This window comes from Capricornis sumatraensis, chromosome 2 (genome assembly GCF_032405125.1).
Source record: "Capricornis sumatraensis isolate serow.1 chromosome 2, serow.2, whole genome shotgun sequence".
Classification (NCBI taxonomy): domain Eukaryota; kingdom Metazoa; phylum Chordata; class Mammalia; order Artiodactyla; family Bovidae; genus Capricornis; species Capricornis sumatraensis.
In genome coordinates this window covers 136,559,268-136,578,114 of record NC_091070.1, presented here as the reverse complement: position 1 = coordinate 136,578,114, position 18,847 = coordinate 136,559,268, and the positions used below count along the sequence as shown (strand labels likewise).

At 41.0% G+C, this 18,847-nt stretch overlaps 1 protein-coding gene across 1 annotated transcript in view; it reads right to left on the bottom strand.

The window, feature by feature from the left end:
• The window catches only part of VAV3 (vav guanine nucleotide exchange factor 3), a 432,262-nt gene that overhangs the window by 324,512 nt on the left and 88,903 nt on the right, over nucleotides 1-18,847 (bottom strand). Inside the window, exon 2 of the mRNA XM_068966607.1 lies at nucleotides 13,712-13,828. Within this exon, the coding sequence (XP_068822708.1) occupies nucleotides 13,712-13,828 (117 nt within the window). The remainder of the gene's footprint in view (nucleotides 1-13,711; nucleotides 13,829-18,847) is intronic.

The window sequence follows — 18,847 nt, the reverse complement described above, 5'->3', positions numbered from 1 at the left end:
TTCATAACAGCTTCCTCCAAAGGTCCATCATTTTACTCTGTTTGTCTCCTAATGGCACTTATCACTGGGTATAGTTATCTTGTTTATTTATGCTTTACCTGTTTTGTTTTTTGAACTCAAATAGCATCTTCAGGGAAGGGAACCACCAGTCCATACTGGTTAAGCACCACTGGCCATGAAACCACAAACTTGTCTCAAGACGTAATGAAGCTCAGGTTCTTTATGTCTCAGCACAGAAGGAATTATGTAAGAGGAAAAGTGATAGAGAGAAGTAGATTTATTAATATCCTTTGTAAAGAGTTTACAAGAAAATGAGGCATGAGAGGATGATCATGTTCCAGGTCTCAGAACATAAGACCTTGGGATGATAGGAGGGTCCTTGGCTTCACATAGGAAAGAATTCAAGAGTAAGCCACAGTGAAGCAAAAGCAGAGACACACATTCTGTAGACAGAATGGGATCTGTCTCAGGAGGCAAGAGTGCCCTGAGGTGTAGAGGTGTTTAGTTTTTATGGGCTGGGTAATTTCATAACCAGAGTGGGAAAATTATTCCAGCTACTTGGGGAAAAGGTGGGGATTTCTAGGAGTTAGATTACCACCAATTTTGAGCCTTTTGTGGTCTGTCATAAATGTCCTGGTTCCTGTGGTGTGTATGACACAATTAATGTATTACAGTGAGCAAATAATGAGGCTCAAGGTCCACTGGAAGTCGAATCTTCACCACCTTGGGCCTAGTAGGTTCTAATAAGTTTTTGTTGTGTCCTCAATGGCTGTGTCAGTCTTTCAGTGGCTGTGCCCTGCCCCCTTCCCTCCTGTCTTAGACACATGCAGGCAGAGGAAGTATGCAGCTATTTGCAGAATGAAGGAATGACAGGTGAATTGCTCAGAAGTTTATCGAGCCTCTTCCTGACATGGTGCCAACTGCCTACCACAGACTCTGACTCACACTCCTCACTACAATCCTGTGAGGTAGGGATCACCATCTGGGCCATTGTATAGTTCAAAACATGGAGCCTCTGAGAAGCTGAGCAACTTTTTCACACTGGGAGCTGTGAGTGGGGAGGGTAAAACCCAGCTTTACTTGATTTCAAAGTCTCAGGAGCTGAGGAGCAGAATATATTTCATATGCCAAGGCCCCATTTCTTTAGGACAGAAAAGGAGGATGAAGGTCCAGCCGGAATGGCGGGAACGGGCAGGAGCAAATCAGCAGAGTCAGCCCAGGAGCACTCAGTACATCCAAGAATCAAAAAAAGTCCAAGGTCTGGATAAATCAGTGTGTGTGTGATTTTGAACTGTCACTAGAGATGAGGGGGTAAGGGAAATGAGGAGAAAGGGGCATCCAGGCAAAGAAAATAGTGTTCAGTTCAGTTCAGTAGATAGGAGATCTTTTGAAGCTGTGCCTTCAGTTTCCTTTGCAACTCTGGTACCTTTACATTTATATGCTGGGTCTGATTTTCAGTAATTTATTCTCCACCTGCAAGAGATTCAATTCAGTCACTCAGTCGTGTCCAACTCTTTGCGACCCCATTAATTGCAGCATGCCAGGCCTCCCTGTCCAACAACAACTCCCGGAGTTCACTCAAACTCACGTCCATCGAGTAGGTGATGCCATCCAGCCATCTCATCCTCTGTCGTCCCTTCTCCTTCTGCCCCCAGTCCCTCCCAGCATCAGTCTTTTCCAATGAGTCAACTCTTTGCATGAAGTGGCCAAAGTATTGGAGTTTCAGCTTTAGCATCATTCCTTCCAAAGTACACCCAGGACTGATCTCCATTAGAATGGACTGGTTGGATCTCCTTGCAGTCCAAGGGACTCTCAAGAGTCTTCTCCAACACCACAGTTCAAAAGCATCAATTCTACAGCACTCAGCTTTCTTCACAGTCCAACTCTCACATCCATACATGACTGCTAGAAAAACCATAGCCTTGACTAAATGGACCTTAGTTGGCAAAGTAATGTCTCTGCTTTTCAATATGCTATCTAGGTTGGTCATAACTTTCCTTCCAAGGAGTAAGCATCTTTTAATTTCATGGCTGCAATCACCATCTGCACTGATTTTGGAGCCCAGAAAAATGAAGTCTGACACTGTTTCCACTGTTTACATATCTATTTCCCATGAAGTGATGGGACCAGATGCCATGATCTTCGTTTTCTGAATGTTGAGCTTTAAGCCAACTTTTTCACTCTCCTCTTTCACTTTCATCAAGAGGCTCTTTAGTTCCTCTTCACTTTCTGCCATTAGGGTGGTGTCATCTGCATATCTGAGGTGATTGAGATTTCTCCCGGCAGTCTTGATTCCAGCTTGTGCTTCTTCCAGCCCAGCGTTTCTCATGATGTATTCTGCATATAAGTTAAATAAGCAGGGTGACAATATACAGCCTTGACGTACTCCTTTTCCTACTTGGAACCAGTCTGCTGTTCCATGTCCAGTTCTAACTGTTGCTTCCTGACCTGCATACAGATTTCTCAAGAGGCAGGTCAGGTGGTCTGGTATTCCCATCTCTTTCAGAATCTGCCACAGTTTACTGTGATCCACACAGTCAAAGGCTTTGGCATAGTCAATAAAGCAGAAATAGATGTTTTTCTGGAACTCTCTTGCTTTTTCCATGATCCAGCAGATGTTTAAGTAGACCCAAATGAGACTCTTGAACAAGCTTTCTTTGTTCAGGAAGGAATCACTGTAGAGCTCTCCCTCCATCATGTAATACAGGCAAGCCACCTACTGAAGGAGGTCTTTGTGGGTGGACAGAGATTGACTCTTCACAGTATCCCTGCTAGGCCGAGTTCGCTGGAGGCTGGTTGATTTTCAGGAAAAAGTCCAGGGCCACCTTGGAGGACAGAGACCAGAGATCCTGAATGCTGTTCTGAGTATGAAAGTTGGTACCCCCATTGGAGCTGAATAAGGAAGCCCTGACACAAAGACTACTAGCAGGAAAGGATATATCAGGAGCTCTTGGACAGAACTCACTGCACGGATAGGGAGATCTTTCCTGGCCAGGCTCAATGCAGAGGTGGGAATGCTGGGGGGCAGCTGGAAGCAGGTTTGGGTGGGGCGGGGGGTGCTGAGCAGGGCATGCCAACATCAGAGCTGAGAAAAGCACCACACAGGGCCTGTCTTCGCTAGCACCAGGCTGGTGGGCCATCAACTGGAGGTTGAGTTTCTCATGGTGATCCAAAGCAATACTTAATAGGGCCCAATGGCCCACAAAAGCCTCAGAGACTCCTGAATAATTTAGGATGGCAAATACTTCAAGAGAGAAATATCAAACTTCTAATAAGAGCAGGAGTTCAAACAAATAACTTAAAAAGAGAGATTGTAATTAAATACCAAAATGAATCATGCTGGGTACATAGGGATATGAGAAAACATGTTTCCAGTTGTTGATCAACATGGATGCACTAGCCAGCCAATAAGGATCTTTCACACCATACCAAGCTGAGGTTCCTGAGGCCATCCACACTCAAGAAAAGCTCAGGAGACTTTGGAAGGGTTTTCTTGTAACTGGAAAAGCCAGGAGATATATAGGTAGTAGGAAACCATTACAGATATTCCAATTATCAGGTTTAATTGTGTTGGGATGCAATGGAAACCAGACTGTGAAGGGTGAGCTTACCAACACACACACACACACACACACACACACACACATGACTGAAGAGGGAAAGAAGGATGTGGCGATTAGCCAGTCATCCAGGCACGGTGCTGAGAGCTGGCCTGGGGTATCAGTACAGACTGAGCAAGGAGAGGTCCTTGTACCTTTCTTTCTATATACACCCTGAAGTATACAAGTCAGGATGGGAAGGTTGAAAAAGTGAAAACACACAAACTTATCAGACACAGCCTGAAAAAACACTCTCATAACACATGATAAGGCATTACAGATGGGACAGAAATTTGAGCTCACAATACAAAGACAAGGTGACGGCAGCAGGACTTTGCTAATAACCTATGGGGATGGGAGTGCATAATAAAGCCTCTTGAAGCAGGCAGTAGAGATGGTTGCCAATTTCTATGAGACCAATAATTTTAAAGCCTTTTCCATCAAGTTAACTATGTATTCCTTGGTTTTCTCAGTAAGCTCAAATTTATTTTTAAATGGCAATGTATTTAAAATGCTGAAGAACCAAATCACTTCATAACCTAAACCTGATGTAGCTGCTAATTTGATTTATATCATAGAGAAGAGGAAAAAAAATGTGATGAGTGTTATGGTATCAACTATCTTCAGTGAAAGTGTCATTACAGATCTCTCACCTAACTCTATGCATAAACACACACCACACACATAAGAAACATATTCATAGAACAAAACTCCAGGAAAACGTAAGGTATAAATAACCGTATGTGTGCATACACACTTACATATGTATAATTTGAGCCAGAAAGTATCAAGCTAGAGTTTCAATAAAATGCTAGACTCGTCTTTTTAACTTTACACATATCCACAACCAGAACTGTGAATGATCTATGATCTATCCAAACTACCAGTTTCAGAATGGACTGACATTCATCCAACTGATCATTTATTGAGAAACATGCCAGACATTTTACACCAATTAACCCCACTCTCACAATAATTCTGTTTTATAGAAATGATCCCATTTATAGATGAGGAAACTGATGATTAGAAAAATGAAGTGATACCTAAGTGCTCACACAGAATTCTACAGGGTTTGACTTCCTGGGCTAGTTTGTTTTGTTTTCAAATTAATAATTATCTCTAAGCCCTATTCACTTCCAGGTGAAGGATTTCACAATCTCTTTATGTCTTTATTACCCTGAGGTTTTAAGGTTATCTTCAAATCTCTCTGTAGGGTCCAAATATATATATATATATACTCAGCTGGGGGGCCACAGGAGGATGAGAGTTCTCATCTACAGAGGCATCATGCCTATTTTGTTGACCTTGTAAAGTACAGACAAACATGGTAAGGATGTCTGAAGACTCAGAGCCTCTTCCAAACCTGAGGAGTATCTATGATACTCCTTGGGTCACTGGTAAGGAAAAGAAAGCATTAACCACAACACTGGGACAGTCCTTCTGTTTAATTATTTATATGCTACAAAACAGAGATGTTCTAGGACTGTCTGCATAACTCCCTTCGAAGATGTAGACACTACAGAATGGTTTCCAAGTTGTGTGGAATGCTGGTAACAGAAGAAAGGGTAAACTGTCTACACAGCTGAAATCATGTGACGAACAAAACCAGGTGATATTGTTGTTGCTCAGTCACTCAGTCCTGTCCGACTTTTTGCCATCCCATGGAATGCAGCACGCCAGGCTTCACTGTTCTTCACTATGTCCCAGAGATTGCTCAGACTCAGGTCTGTTGAGTTGGCGATGCCATTCAACCATCTTATCCTCTGTTACCCCCTTCTTCTACTGCCCTCAATCCTTCCCAGCATCAAGGTCTTTTCCAGTGAGCTTGCTCTTCACATCATATGGCCAAAGTATTGGAGCTTCAGCATCAGTAAATGAACATTCATGTTTGATTTCCCTTAGGATTGACTGGTTTGATCTCCTTGCAGTCCAAGGGCCTCTCAAGCATCTTCTCCAGCACCACAGTTTGAAAGCATCAATTCTTCGGCACTCAGCCTTCTTTTTGGTCCAATTCTCACTTCTGTACATGACTATTGTAAAAATCATAGCTTTGACTATATGGACCTTTGTCAGCCATAGGTACACCCATGTGAATGTTGAGTTTTAGGCCAGCTTTTTCACTCTTCTCTTTCACTTTCCTTAAGAGGCTCTTTAGTTCCTCTTTGCTTTCTCCTATAAGGTGGTGTCATCTGCATATCTGAGGTTATTGATATTTCTCCAAGAAATCTTGATTCCAGCTTGTGCTTCATCCAACCTGGCATTTCATATTATGTACTCTACATACAAGTTAAATAAGCAGGGTGACATTATACAGCCTTGACACACTCCTTTCCCAGTTTGGAACCAGTCAGTTGTTTCATGTCCAGTTCTAACTTTTACTTCTTGACCTGCATACATGGTTTTCAAGAGGCAAGTAAGGTGGTCTGGTATTCCCATCTCTTTAAGAATTTTCCACAGTTTGTTCTGATCCACACAGTCAAAGGCTTTGGCATAGTCAAAGAAGCAGAAACGGATGTTTTTCTAGAATTCTCTTGCTTTTCCTATGATCCAACGGATGTTGACAATTTGATCTCTGATTCCTCCGCCTTTCCTAAATCTAACTTGAACATCTGGAAGCTCTCAGTCCACGTACTGTTGAGCCGAGCTTGAAGGACTTTGAGCATTACCTTGCTAGCATGCGAGATGAATACAATTGTGTGGTAGTTAGAGTATGTTTCTCTCACTCCTGGTTAAAAGAACTAAAGAAAGCGGGCCTGAGGAATAAAAAAATAAAAAGGAAGACTATTTTGGCTCATGTCACAGAAAAATCCAGATACATGTATCTGTCTTTGGGTACAGCATGAGTGCAGGCTCACATGATGCCACTAGGATCCTCCTTAGCTCTGCTCTCTCTGAACTGGGTTTGTTTTGAAAGTTCATGTGGTTCCCAGATGGCTGCAGCTCCTCCAAGCCTCGTATCCACACTTTTCTGTGGCAATCAGAGAGCAAAACAAAACTGGTCCTGCCAATGTCTCAACACAACACATGATACGGTTCTAAACTGAGTGACTTGCCCCATCCCTGAACTCATCACTATGGCCCAAAGGATGGGATAGTCTAACTGATTAAACCGCCCAAGCTACACAATCAGAAAAGGAAAAAGGGTGGTTTCTCAAATGAGATCTGAAGCCACAGAAGGAGGGAGAAAGACGGCCATGCAGGATGAAATAGATTAACGCTATACCACAGTAGAAAGAACAGAGTTTATGCACTAATATTGCTCCTCCAATATCACTAATTCTTGCATTCACAATTCCAACCGAGAGTACGGAGATGCAGTGAGAGGTGGGAGGGAGGCTGAAGAGGGAGGGGACTTTTGTATACCTACGGCTGATTCATGTTGATATATGGCAGAAACCAACACAATATTGTAAGCAATTTCCTTCAAATTAAAACAAATATGTTTAAAAAAAAAAAAAAATTCCATCCCTGTGTTTACTATTGAATCTGAAACCCATTAACAACTAGTAATGATAGTTGTAATAATAGTAACAATAAGAGTAAGAACAGCCAATTGCATATTTTGGACCTAGAAACTGTTTTTAAACACTTAACATATATCATTTCATTTCTCACCTAAACTCAACTTATAGATCAGGAAGTTCAGTTCATTCACTCAGTCGTGTCTGATTCTATGACCCCATGTACTGCAGCACACCAGGTTTCCCTGTCTATCACCAGCTCCTGGAGCTTACTCAAACTCATGTCCATTGAGTCAGTGATGCCATCCAACCATCTCATCCTCTGTTTTCCCCTTCTCCCACCTTCAATCTTTCCCAGCATCACAGTCTTTTCCAATGAGTCAGTTCTTTGCATCAGGTGGCCAAGTATTGGAGCTTCAGCTTCAGTTCTTCCAGTGAATATTCAGGACTGATTTCCTTTAGGATTGACTAGTTGGATATCCTTGAAGACCACAGGACTCTCAAGAGTCTTCTCCAACACCACAGTTGAAAATCATCAGTTCTCCAGCACTCAGCTTTCTTTATAGTCTAAGTCTCACATCCATACATGACTACCAGCAAAACCATAGCTTTGACTAGATGGACTTTTGTTGGCAAAGTAATATCTCTGCTTTTTAAAAGCTGCCTACGTTGGCCATAGCTTTTCTTGCAAAAAGCAGGCATCTTTTAATTTCATGGCTGCAATCACCATCTGCAGTAATTTGGGAGCCCCCAAAAATAAGTCTCTTACTGTTTCCATTGTTTCCCCATCTATTTCCCATGAAGTGATGGGACTGGATGCCATGATCTTAGTTTCCTGAATGTTGAGTTTTAAGCCAACTTTTTCACTCTCCTCTTTCACTTTCATCAAGAGGCTCTTTAGTTCTTCTTTGTTTCTGCCATAAGTGTGGTGTCATCTGCATATCTGAGGTGATTGATATTTCTCCCAGCAATCTTGATTCCAGCTTGTGCTTCATCCAGCCTGGGATTTCATATGATATACTCTGCATAGAAGTTAATACGCAGGGTGACAATATATGCAGCTTTGACATACTCCTTTCTGGATTTGGAACCAGTCTGTTGTTCCATGTCCAGTTTAACTGTTGCTTCTTGACCTGCATACAGATTTCTCAGGAGGCAGGTAAGGATTGGGGAAACAGACTCTTGGAGGGCACAAACAAAATCTCGTGCACACCAGGACCCAGGAGAAAGGAACAGTGACTCCACAAGAGACTGACCCAGACTTGCCTGTGACTGTCCAGGAGTCTCTAGCAGAGGCATGGGTCGGCGGTGGCCTGGTGCAGGGTCAGGGGCAACTGAGTGCAGTAATGCGTGCACGGGACCTTTTGGAGGAGGTCACCATTATCTTCATAGATAAGGAAACTAAAGCTCAAATAGGTTAAGTAGTCTTGCACAAGATCATATATTATACAGAATGTAACCAGAATGCAAACTGCAATCCAATTCAGAAACAACATTCTTCTACAAAAATATGACACTACCTTTTCTCAATAACTTTTAAACCTGAATCCCCAACCTACCCTTAAGCTAATGCTCTAAATCCCTATAGAAGGTGCCTGTCCTAAACTTGAACATATAGAAACTACCCTATCACTATTAAAATCAACTGTAACTACCTTCAGCCGGGTGTGATTCTGTGATTCAAGAAAACATATCACCTTACACCTGCCAGGTGCTTTATAACACTTGAAACAACAGACGTGACATCTGTGGGTAGAGGGAAGCAGGCCCTTATATCCACCCAGAGCCGTCAAGGGAAGGAACTGACTTCATCACTCATGTGGACAGCAGCAGCCGCCTGATTTCTGTTACTCACTAGAAATGGTCTCATTAAAGAAAAATTCCATGTGTTTCCGTACTGTAAATGTGCCAACAGACAGCTCAGTAGGAGATATTTCCAAACAACAAAAGTGTTCATCAGAAAATGACAATTTGAACAGAGGAACTGAAAATCCATTATATGCAGCAGGAAAGTGAGCCAATTTACAGATCCTGTTGCAACGTAAAAAATAATATAATTTTAATAATTTCTAACATTCCTTGCAAGAAAGGATTTTTAAAATTACATTTCTGAAGCAAAGGTGTCAACTAACATAATTTACTTACTTTTTTTTTCCTTGCTGTTACTAGAAAGCCAGAGAAGGATCCAATCTTTTTAAAAAGAAAGTAAATGACTTTTCACAAAAACATAGGCAGAAATAGGTGGTGAAACGTGAAAGTGTTAGTCGCTCAGTCGTGTCCAACTCTTAGTGACCCTATGGACTGCTGCCCACCAGGCTCCTCTGTCCTTGGAATTCTCTAGGCAAGAATACTGAAGAGGGTTGCCATTTCCTTCTCCAGGGGATATTCCTGACTCAGGGGTTGAACCCAGGTCTCCCACATTGCAGGCAGATTATTTACTCTCTGAACCACCAGGGCACATAAGCTCCGCCAACCTGAGAGCAGAGAGAAGACTCAGCAGGCTCAGGCCAGGACTCTGCCTCTGACAGGAACCTTGTTCAGCACAGCTGACCCTTGAACAACAGTGGGGAGAGGGTTGTCAGGGCACAGACCCTCCCCACAGTCAAATTTACAGTCAGGCCTCCGTATACACGTTTCCTCCATATCCAAAATTCTGCTCCTGTGGATTCAACCAACATAGATTGTGTAGTACTTACTGAAAAAAATCTGCTGTAAGTGGACCCAAGTCGTTCAAACCCTTGCTATTCAAGAGCCAACTATATTTAACAACCCTCAAAGTCAGAATGAACCTTAAGACCTCTCTAACTGACTCATGAATGAGTTCAAGTTACTCAATTTATTGTACAGCACTGTGTGATTTTATAACGAATGTACTGAAAGTGTTCAGAACTATTGTAATTTTTGTTGACATGTAAGTTTGAACTAATACTCTATTTTCAGTGAGTTAAGAGCTCAATACTAGAAATTAAAGGTAACGCTGAAAGGCTAAATTATCATAAGCCTTTCTAGAGTACCTAAAATGTATGCTCTTCACTATCTCATAAGCGAAAAGGAAAATTACTTATTCGTGTGAACACACGCAGTATCCTAAATCTAATTCATGCAGTATCTTAAATCTTTCCTCTCTTTCTAAAGATAAAGCATAATTAATTCCAAGTGACAAATTGCTTGTGCTTTTTTATTTAATACATTCCTTTGGTTTTTCTCCTGTGAGTTCATCCTTTTCCTTAGGCAAGCAGCAGCACAGCACTGAGACCCAAGATATAGGCACAAACAAGAAAAGCAGAAGGCTGGGAAGTCAGAATTCTGAGCTCCAGACCTTGCTCGATCCCCAAGTATAGCGACTTTGAAGTCACCATTTAACCTCCCCACCCCCCGGTTTCCTTATTGGAAAAGCCGGAACACTTGCTTCCTTCCTTCACCAAGACTATTATGAGAATCAAATAAGCTCAGTGATCTGAAGCAATCCCCAAGCTTCAAAATGCTATTAAAACAAAAATAATAATAGGTACTGTTATTGCAATTAATACATTTCTAGGTGAAAAGGTACCAAACACACATGGATCCTAGATTCACTGTTTGTATGAAGGAAGGTAGACAGGGAGCACACAGAAAGAGATTTTTTAAGTTAATGAAAAATTTTAATTACACTTCAAGGAACAGAGAGATACAAACTAAACTGTCTACATCCTGTTAACATTGACAACCACAATACCAGAAATTACTTTGTCTCTAAATTACCACTCTATTCACCTTTCTTAACTTAAAGATGTTAAACTGCATCAACTGTCCCAGTTTCACCACTTACAATCTAGGATCTGCAAATGGGTACGGTATTAGGGCCTTCATATTTACTGTGTGCTTAGTCACTCGGTCGCGCCTGACTCTTTGGGAACCTTTGGACCGCAGCCCGCCAGGCTCCTCTGTCCATGGGATTTTTCAAGCAAGAATGTTGGAGTGGGTTGCCATTTCTTTCTCAAGGGATCTTCCCGACCCAGGGATCGAACCTATGTCTCCTATGTCTTCTGCATTGCTGGCAGATTATTTACCCACTGAGCCATTGGGAAAGCCCTGTATTTTCACAGGATTGATATGAGAATTGAGTTTATACTTGCAAAGCACTTAGGTACAGTGCCAGCCAGGGTACTGGCTATGGGAAGGTTTGTTCTCCTGCGCAGCAGTGGAGAACCATTCATATCTTGGGTCAAACCACTGCTCCAGTCTCTACTAGATGAAATGTGGATTTCAGACACAGGTCTGCCCATCTGTATAAGGAGGAAAATAGTACAGGTACTTACACCTCATATGAAGGTTAAAAAATATATTTGAAGATTGGAAAGATACTTGCTACATCCAAAGTGTTCAGTAAGTGGTGGCATTGGTGGTTTTGCTGAGAATAATAATATTTAATAGTAGTAATACTGGTAAATTATTGAACAACCCCTTAAATTCTTTAACTTTCAGTGATTTATTTAGCTTAAATAACAGTTCTGAAACAACGGTTGCATGAATCTTGGCAGTAGCAAAATTGTATGTGATTTTAAAATGGCAAACACAGGAATAAGTTCTCATCTGCAACCTCAGGTTTAATTCTGCTTCAGACTTACCACTGCCAAAATATTTTAAAAAGTCAGAACTACAATAATGCTTGAGAAACATATGGTTAATTCCTTTACATTTAACTTTGTATAACCTTAGCTCTCCTACAAAGCTTACATTGTCTAATTAATCTAGTGTGCAACATTATTCCACTAAAACAAAGCCATGCATTTCTAAACAATTTTTATGATTTCCCAGTCTTTGTCAACACCATTTTTGTTTGTGCAAATGCCAAAAAAAGAGATGGACTTTCTGAAAATCTTTTAAAAATCAAGACTTTTCTTTCATTTTTCATTTCCCCAATTCATTTTCATTTTTCATTTCCCCAAAAAAGAGGAAGAAAATAAAGGATAAAGGAAGATTTTTTTAAAAAATAAGAATAGCAAAAGATATCTTTATAAACTGATAAGGCATTTTTCTGGGGCAAACAAACTAGAGAACTACCCACTTCACCAGGGGTTCTATCTGATTTCTCTCCATCTTCATGGATCCACTTCATGGTCAAAGACAAACGTGCCACCACCTCTTTAGAAAAGGAGCCTTTGCTTTCAGTTCCTTGTAACTGTCATCATACGTTATCCTCCAACACACTGCTGGACCTCAAGACAACTAAATCACAGCTGGCCAGAGAAAAGAGGAATTCTAGAAACCATATCCTTATACCTATTTCCTTTTGCACAAACTACTAAGCGGGCAGGTGGTCTGATGACGGAGGAGACTGCTGACATTCAGAAGATCACAAAGTGACCAAGAGCAAACCCAAGCCTTCTCTCTCCCTGGACAGGGGGGCTTTCCCATACTTGCTGCATGTCAGCATTAAATTTCTTACATTTCTGTTTCAACTTTGTACTATTTATTCCCATTGCCAAGCAAACCAATCCACTGCCTGGTTTTTATTTTATAATCAACTACTACAATGTAAAAATCAAATGAAGTATCACTTTCAAACAGCTTTTTGATGAGATACTAGCATGTGAATTACCAGAGTAAGAGCAAATTTCTCCGGTTTAGGTTTTTCCCTGCTTCTGTATTTTCATAAAACAATTACATCAACAGGGGTTACCTAACTGCCCTTATGCTTAATCACTTCAAAATAAATGAATGTAACTTTTGATAGGATGATTCCTATCCTTTTTCTTTCCATTCTTTTGAAAGGTTGTCAACTATTACACACAAATGCTTGGTGTACAAACAATAAGAGCAAATATTAAAACCAGTTTACACCTAGTAGCGAATGGACCTGTGGACACAGCGGGGGCAGGTAAGCATGGGAAGAACTCGGGAAAGCAGCACTGACATAGTACACTATCATGTACAGAACAGTTATTGGGGCGCTGCTGCGTTCCACAGGGAGCCCAGGCTGACACTCTGATGACCCAGAAGCCTGGGTGCGGGGAGGGGAGAGAGGCTCAAGCACAAGGGAATACATAGAAAATTACGACTGATTTGCATTGCTGTACAGCAGAAATCAACACAACACTGTAAAGCAATTTTCCACCAACTAAAAAAGAAAAGGAAAAAAGAACCAATCTATACATGACAAATACCACTGAAATCTAAACTCTAACATGTATCTGCTGAAATCAAGGCAACAAGAGTTATTCAACAGCCTCAAACATTTCAGTAATTTCATGTCCTCTGCAAGTCACTGACCCAAGTGTCAAAACAGACAACAGAACATTCTCGGCTCCCAAATATTAGGTGTCCTTCAGTTTTGGAGAAGTCTGGAAGGAAAGAATACGGGTCCTCAGTTATGACAGCCCAACTATCTAAAAGAAGGAAAATAGCAGTCCTGCTTTCTGAGATAACCAACAGGAAAAGTTATGTCTGGATAGAAGTATAAACCCCTTATACGCTTTAAATAAAAAAAAAAAAAAAACAATAATAATTCTACTGTTCTTTTTTTTTTTCGGCTAAGCCACCTATATGTAAAATGTAACTACATAATGCCCACACCACTTCAGTCACATGTCCTACTTCAAGATAAACAACAGTATTTGATAAAGCGTTCTCAAGTATAAAAATACATTTAAAAAAATAAAAAGTAATTACCTTTCCGAAGTCACGGACATCAAACAGGTCAAATGCCTCGAACAGTTCACTCTTTCTCATTCCAAACGTCTCGCAACAGGCCGTGAGGAACGTCCTTATGTTCTTCAAACAGAGAAACTGAGGGATGGGAAAGGGCTATTAGTATATACTGAATCATGCTAAATGCACCTATCCTCAGTCACACCCAGAATGCTGAGAAAACGCCAAGGAAGAATCCATCTGCTCTTGAGGGTGTTTTCCATCACCTTGTCGGCAATATTTAATGACTACCCACTCTCTCCCAGGCACCGTGGCACAGCTGTGAACAAGGCAGACAAAAGTCTGCCCTCATGATACTTACAGTCTAATAAGAGGAGACAAGAACCAACTCAGCAACAGAAACAAAAAAGTAACTATTTTTATTTTTGCACGGTGGTAAATGCAATAGAGAAAACTAAAGCCAGGAGAAGGGATCAGGAGTGCTGGGATGGGAGGAGGGAGCCTCAGTGAGATGGTTAGAGAAGGAGTCGGTGGGAAGAGGACGGATAAGCAGGGAAGCTTTGATGGTGGGGATGGAGCAGCCATGCAGAATGACAGGGCAGAGTACTCCGCATTAAGTAGCACCCGATGTCAAGGTCCTGAGGTGGAGGCTTCTGAGGTTATGTCTGAGGAAGGGGCCAAGATGGACAGAGCAGAGTGGATGACAAAGAGAAAGGCAGGATGTGAGCTGGGAAGGCAGTGACGCCAGATGAGAAAGGATCCTGCTGGACAGGCTTTTACTCTGACTGAGATGGGAAGTCACTGGATACTTTGGGACAGAACTGGAATATGATCTGATATTTTAAAGGGTTTATTTTCTTTCTTTAAAAAAAAAAAATTTTTTTTTTAGCAAAAATTATCTTTATGGCTCTCCACAGAGTGACTGACCTGTAGATAAGCTCTTTGGCTCAGTTTTCTTTTATAGCCTCAAGAAATGTTCTGAGAAATATTTTGACAGAACACCCCTCAAGTCATAGAATTTTCAGGCACAGGGAAAGGCAGCTGGGTTTTCATACTGACACACTGGAGGTGGTAATTTAAGGGGTGCTGCAGTAAGCTGCTAGAGTGAACCAGAGCTCAAATTCTCCAGTTCTCCGAAGTACACGATTGGTTGGATGTCTGAGTCTTTAAGGCTGCGTTCTTGGGGCTGGAGTGGGTGAGTTGCAGTGCTGCATCTAACGCAAAGTCGCCCTGTTTGGATCTCTACAGGAGGGATTAGCTTGAGGCCGATGTGGCAGCTGCCCAATTCCCTGTGCCTGGCAGAAGTTTCATGTGGAAAATCTACACCTGCATGGTGCAGGCAACCCCAGGGATGCTGTTATCACTCCTCCAAAACGTCCTCTTCTGCCTCTTCCTCTCTTGTTTCCCCACGGTGTGCAATGAGATGAGACCAAGGGATATGTAGGGGTCAGAGTCTTATTGCTCTGGCTCACCGTACTCAGAAAGTGCTAGAATAAGCATGCAAAAGGACAAACATTGCTCCTGAGATGTGCAATGTTAGTTCATTAAATTCTTTCAGAATTTCATGCTTAGAAAAACCCAGTACTCCCTTGGACAGCTGTAAGATTATGAGAGCACAGGAGCATTTTGTATTTTCCTTTTTTGCACGGGTTGCCAGGAAGCTCAGAAGTTGCTATGAGCTATGTATTAGTTAGTTCCATTAACCTCCATTTTCTGCACAGTTTTTCTCTCCCCAGACATTTTTATTTCATTGATTTTTCTTTTTCTTCTTTGATTTTAGTCATTCTATTTGTGTCTTTCGTTATAACCAGTGAGAAATAAGTACATAGAAAACATTCATTCTAATGCCGGATGGATATTTCACCTTGTATATTTTTGTTCCTGGTGCTCTTCACAGTAATGGTTTTCATACAGGGGAATATTCTTTTTCAGAGTCCATTCTTAGGTATATTACCAGGGATAGTAATAAAGGGAATTCTTGGTATGATTCAATTTTTTTTATAGATTATAGTCTATTTAAAGTTTGTTGGCTATATTCTGTGTTCTGTACAATATATCCTTGTAGCTTTTTTTCTAATAATACTTAACTCTATATTAAAAATAATACTACTATTCAACAAATGATCAATATAAAATATTAGTTTTGGTAGTTTTGGTACTAAGTCTTTGAAAACTAATATGCGTTGTATACTTACAGCATATCTCAATTCAGTTGTTATTTTTTGTGGAGGGAGGGGTGGTGCTACATGGTTTGTGGGATCTTAGTTCCCCAAAAAGGGACTGAACCCATGCTCTTGGCAGTGAAAGGATCCTAACCACTGGACCACCAGGGAATTCCCAGCATATCTCAATTCAAACTAGCCCCATTTCAAGTGCTCCATAGCCATGTGTGGTTAGTTGCTGTCAAAATGGATAGCATGGTGCTAAAGTTTCAGGAGTAGGTTTATAAACAGGCCCCTCTCTTTTATTCAAAATATGCACAGACATATCAGTACAAACTTCTCACCTGAGCTTTTAAGGTCCTCTGTTCTGTGCCCCACTATGCAGTCAGGCTGGTCTCCTCCTTGGCACTCGTTACTCCATGCTCATTCCTGCCTCCATGCTTGAACTCTGCCATTCCTCTATCCAATAACCCTCTCTCTATTCCTTTTCTGTTCCAACACACAGCCCAGCTACTGTTCCATCTCCTCCTGGACTACAGCAGGTCCTACTGCTCTTTTTTCAGAGTTTTTTTTTTTTTTTTTAATACAGATCAAAAGGAGTTGGAGCAAGGTTAGAGAGAGTAACACTGGATAGGAAGCTATTACAATAATCCTGCTGAGAGACAGCCATGGGAAGAGAAGGTGTTCAATTTTGACTCTTAAATTGGAGATGCCTATTAGTCATGCATGGAACATGGGGCAGCAGACAACTGGATATACAAATCCAGAGTTCAGGGCACAGGTGTGTACTCCACAGACATAAACCTGAAAGTCTTTGGAGTATACAAAACATTTTTAACCATGATATCATCTGAGATGACTTTGAGAGAAAGAAGAGGGGAAAGGATCTGGGGTCAGGTCATCTTAGATCAGGAAAAGAAAAGGAGCCTGCAAAGGGGCTGAGAAAGAGGGACCCAGTGATGAAGGAGAACAACCAAGTGAAGAGGCTTTCCCTGAAGCCAAGTAAAGAAGGTCTTTCTAGAAAGAAGGAGTGATAATCTGTGTCAGTTGCTGCTGCTACTCAAATAAGATTTGACCAAGTGTTTTCCTTGAAATCTGGCTGTCTGAATGCTAAATAGGTGCACCCTGACAAAAGCGGGTTCCATGTGGAGGATAGTGGTGGGGAAATGCTGTATGGAGCAGCTTCAAGACACAATAGGAAGACAGAAAGTAAAGACAGAATATATCAATAGATTCTGGGGAGTTTTGCTGCACAAGAAAACAGAGGATTGAGGAGGTAGTAAGCAAGAAAGAGAGGTCAAGGAAGGGCTTTTTAACAATGGAAGCTGTTTACAACGTGTTTCTAGAAAGCAAGAGGCACAGTCACCCAAATGAAGTCCTTGAGTGGGCAAAGGAAAAGGGTCTGATGCTCAGGAACAGAAGCTAACCGTGGAGAACACATTCAGCTCATTGACACCAACAGGGACAAGAGGTAAGGCAGCCGCCATCACAACTTAAACAACCAACAGAATTTACTTTCCACATCTAAGATTCAGATCCAACTAAGCAAAGGACACACGTACTCTGAAAGTGAATTTCGGAAATAGCTGCAATGGCACACATTAAAAATAAAGATATTAACCGCCAACAGGTGAGAAATCTATTAGCCTATTATTGCATCTTTGCTTTTTTTTAAAAAAAAAAGCACTGTCAACATTTTATTTTGTTGTTGATTTCCATCTTGGTTTGTTTTTTAATTTTCAGAAAGCATATTTTACTTTTTCTACTTTGGAAACATTCAGGTTTTGCATGGGCTTAACCCAGACATAGTTTTACCCTTTACAGGAATCCTTCTTGAGGCTTAAATATTTCAGGAGGGGTTAAAACCACAGGGGAAACATCACAAACCCTTTGAAGCACAAAAGCAGCAGCCAATCTGCACACTCAGTTACTGCTTTCATTTTTAAAAATTCATAAGAGACCTTTATGACACAGAATCACTCTGCATGTAGCTCTTCCACATAGAATTGCTTATTTACAGATTAAAAGCCTTGCATTCTGCCAAGACAGACAATAATTACTCTCTTGGGGATTATGCAACGGCGCTCTTGCAATATTTTTTACATAATTAAGTGCCCAACTCATAGCTCACCAAGGAACAAAGCATAATTGCACATGCTACCCTCTGAAGATTTCACACCAAACTCAAATTTTCCCCCGTGTCGGAAAAACTACAGTAGAGCTCCATTCAAGGGCTTTGATCGTTAATTCAGAAAAGTATTACTGAAAGCAAAAAAGAAAAAAGAAAAGAAATACAGTCATTACTGAATGTATTACAAGAGATTATTTAAAAACAGAACTTTCCCTGACTTCTGAAATCAATCTTAACCTTATTTGCCCCTTAAATAATTCAATTCCACAAATATTTACTGGATTTGAAGAAAATCACTGGTACGCTCTGCATTTCCAGGCAGTCATCATGTTTGGTCACCCTTTTATTTATGTATTTTTTCAGTCAACAGTGTTTGAATGCCTACGATGTTCCAGACACTGGGGATACTGAAAATGAATAAAACAAGCTTCTCTATTAATCACAGCTGGAGATTTTCATAGTTACCACAAAACTGGCTAGTAACACTAGGATCACACTTCTGCTAATGGCTCTGTGCAAGCGCAGAACAAAGGTGAGGGATGGAGGAAGCAGGCCCTAATGTCATCACAGAAGCCCTGGATAGAGCTGGGCCTGCCAAGCCCCCCCATCCCAGACTTTTGCTTTGTTTTCCTATGTTGAACTCTTTCCTTTTCCAGTTTTTTTTTTTTTTTCAAACCTAAAGAAAAATTGAAAGAATAGTACAATGAACATTCCATTTACTCAACAACTGTTAACATACTGCCATAGGGGCTTTTGTGTGCCAGCCATTTCTCTATTTATTCACAAAAATCTGTATGTGAAAGTAAGTTCAGATATCATGGCACTTTACTCCTAAATAACTCTGCCTGCATTTGCTAGGAATAA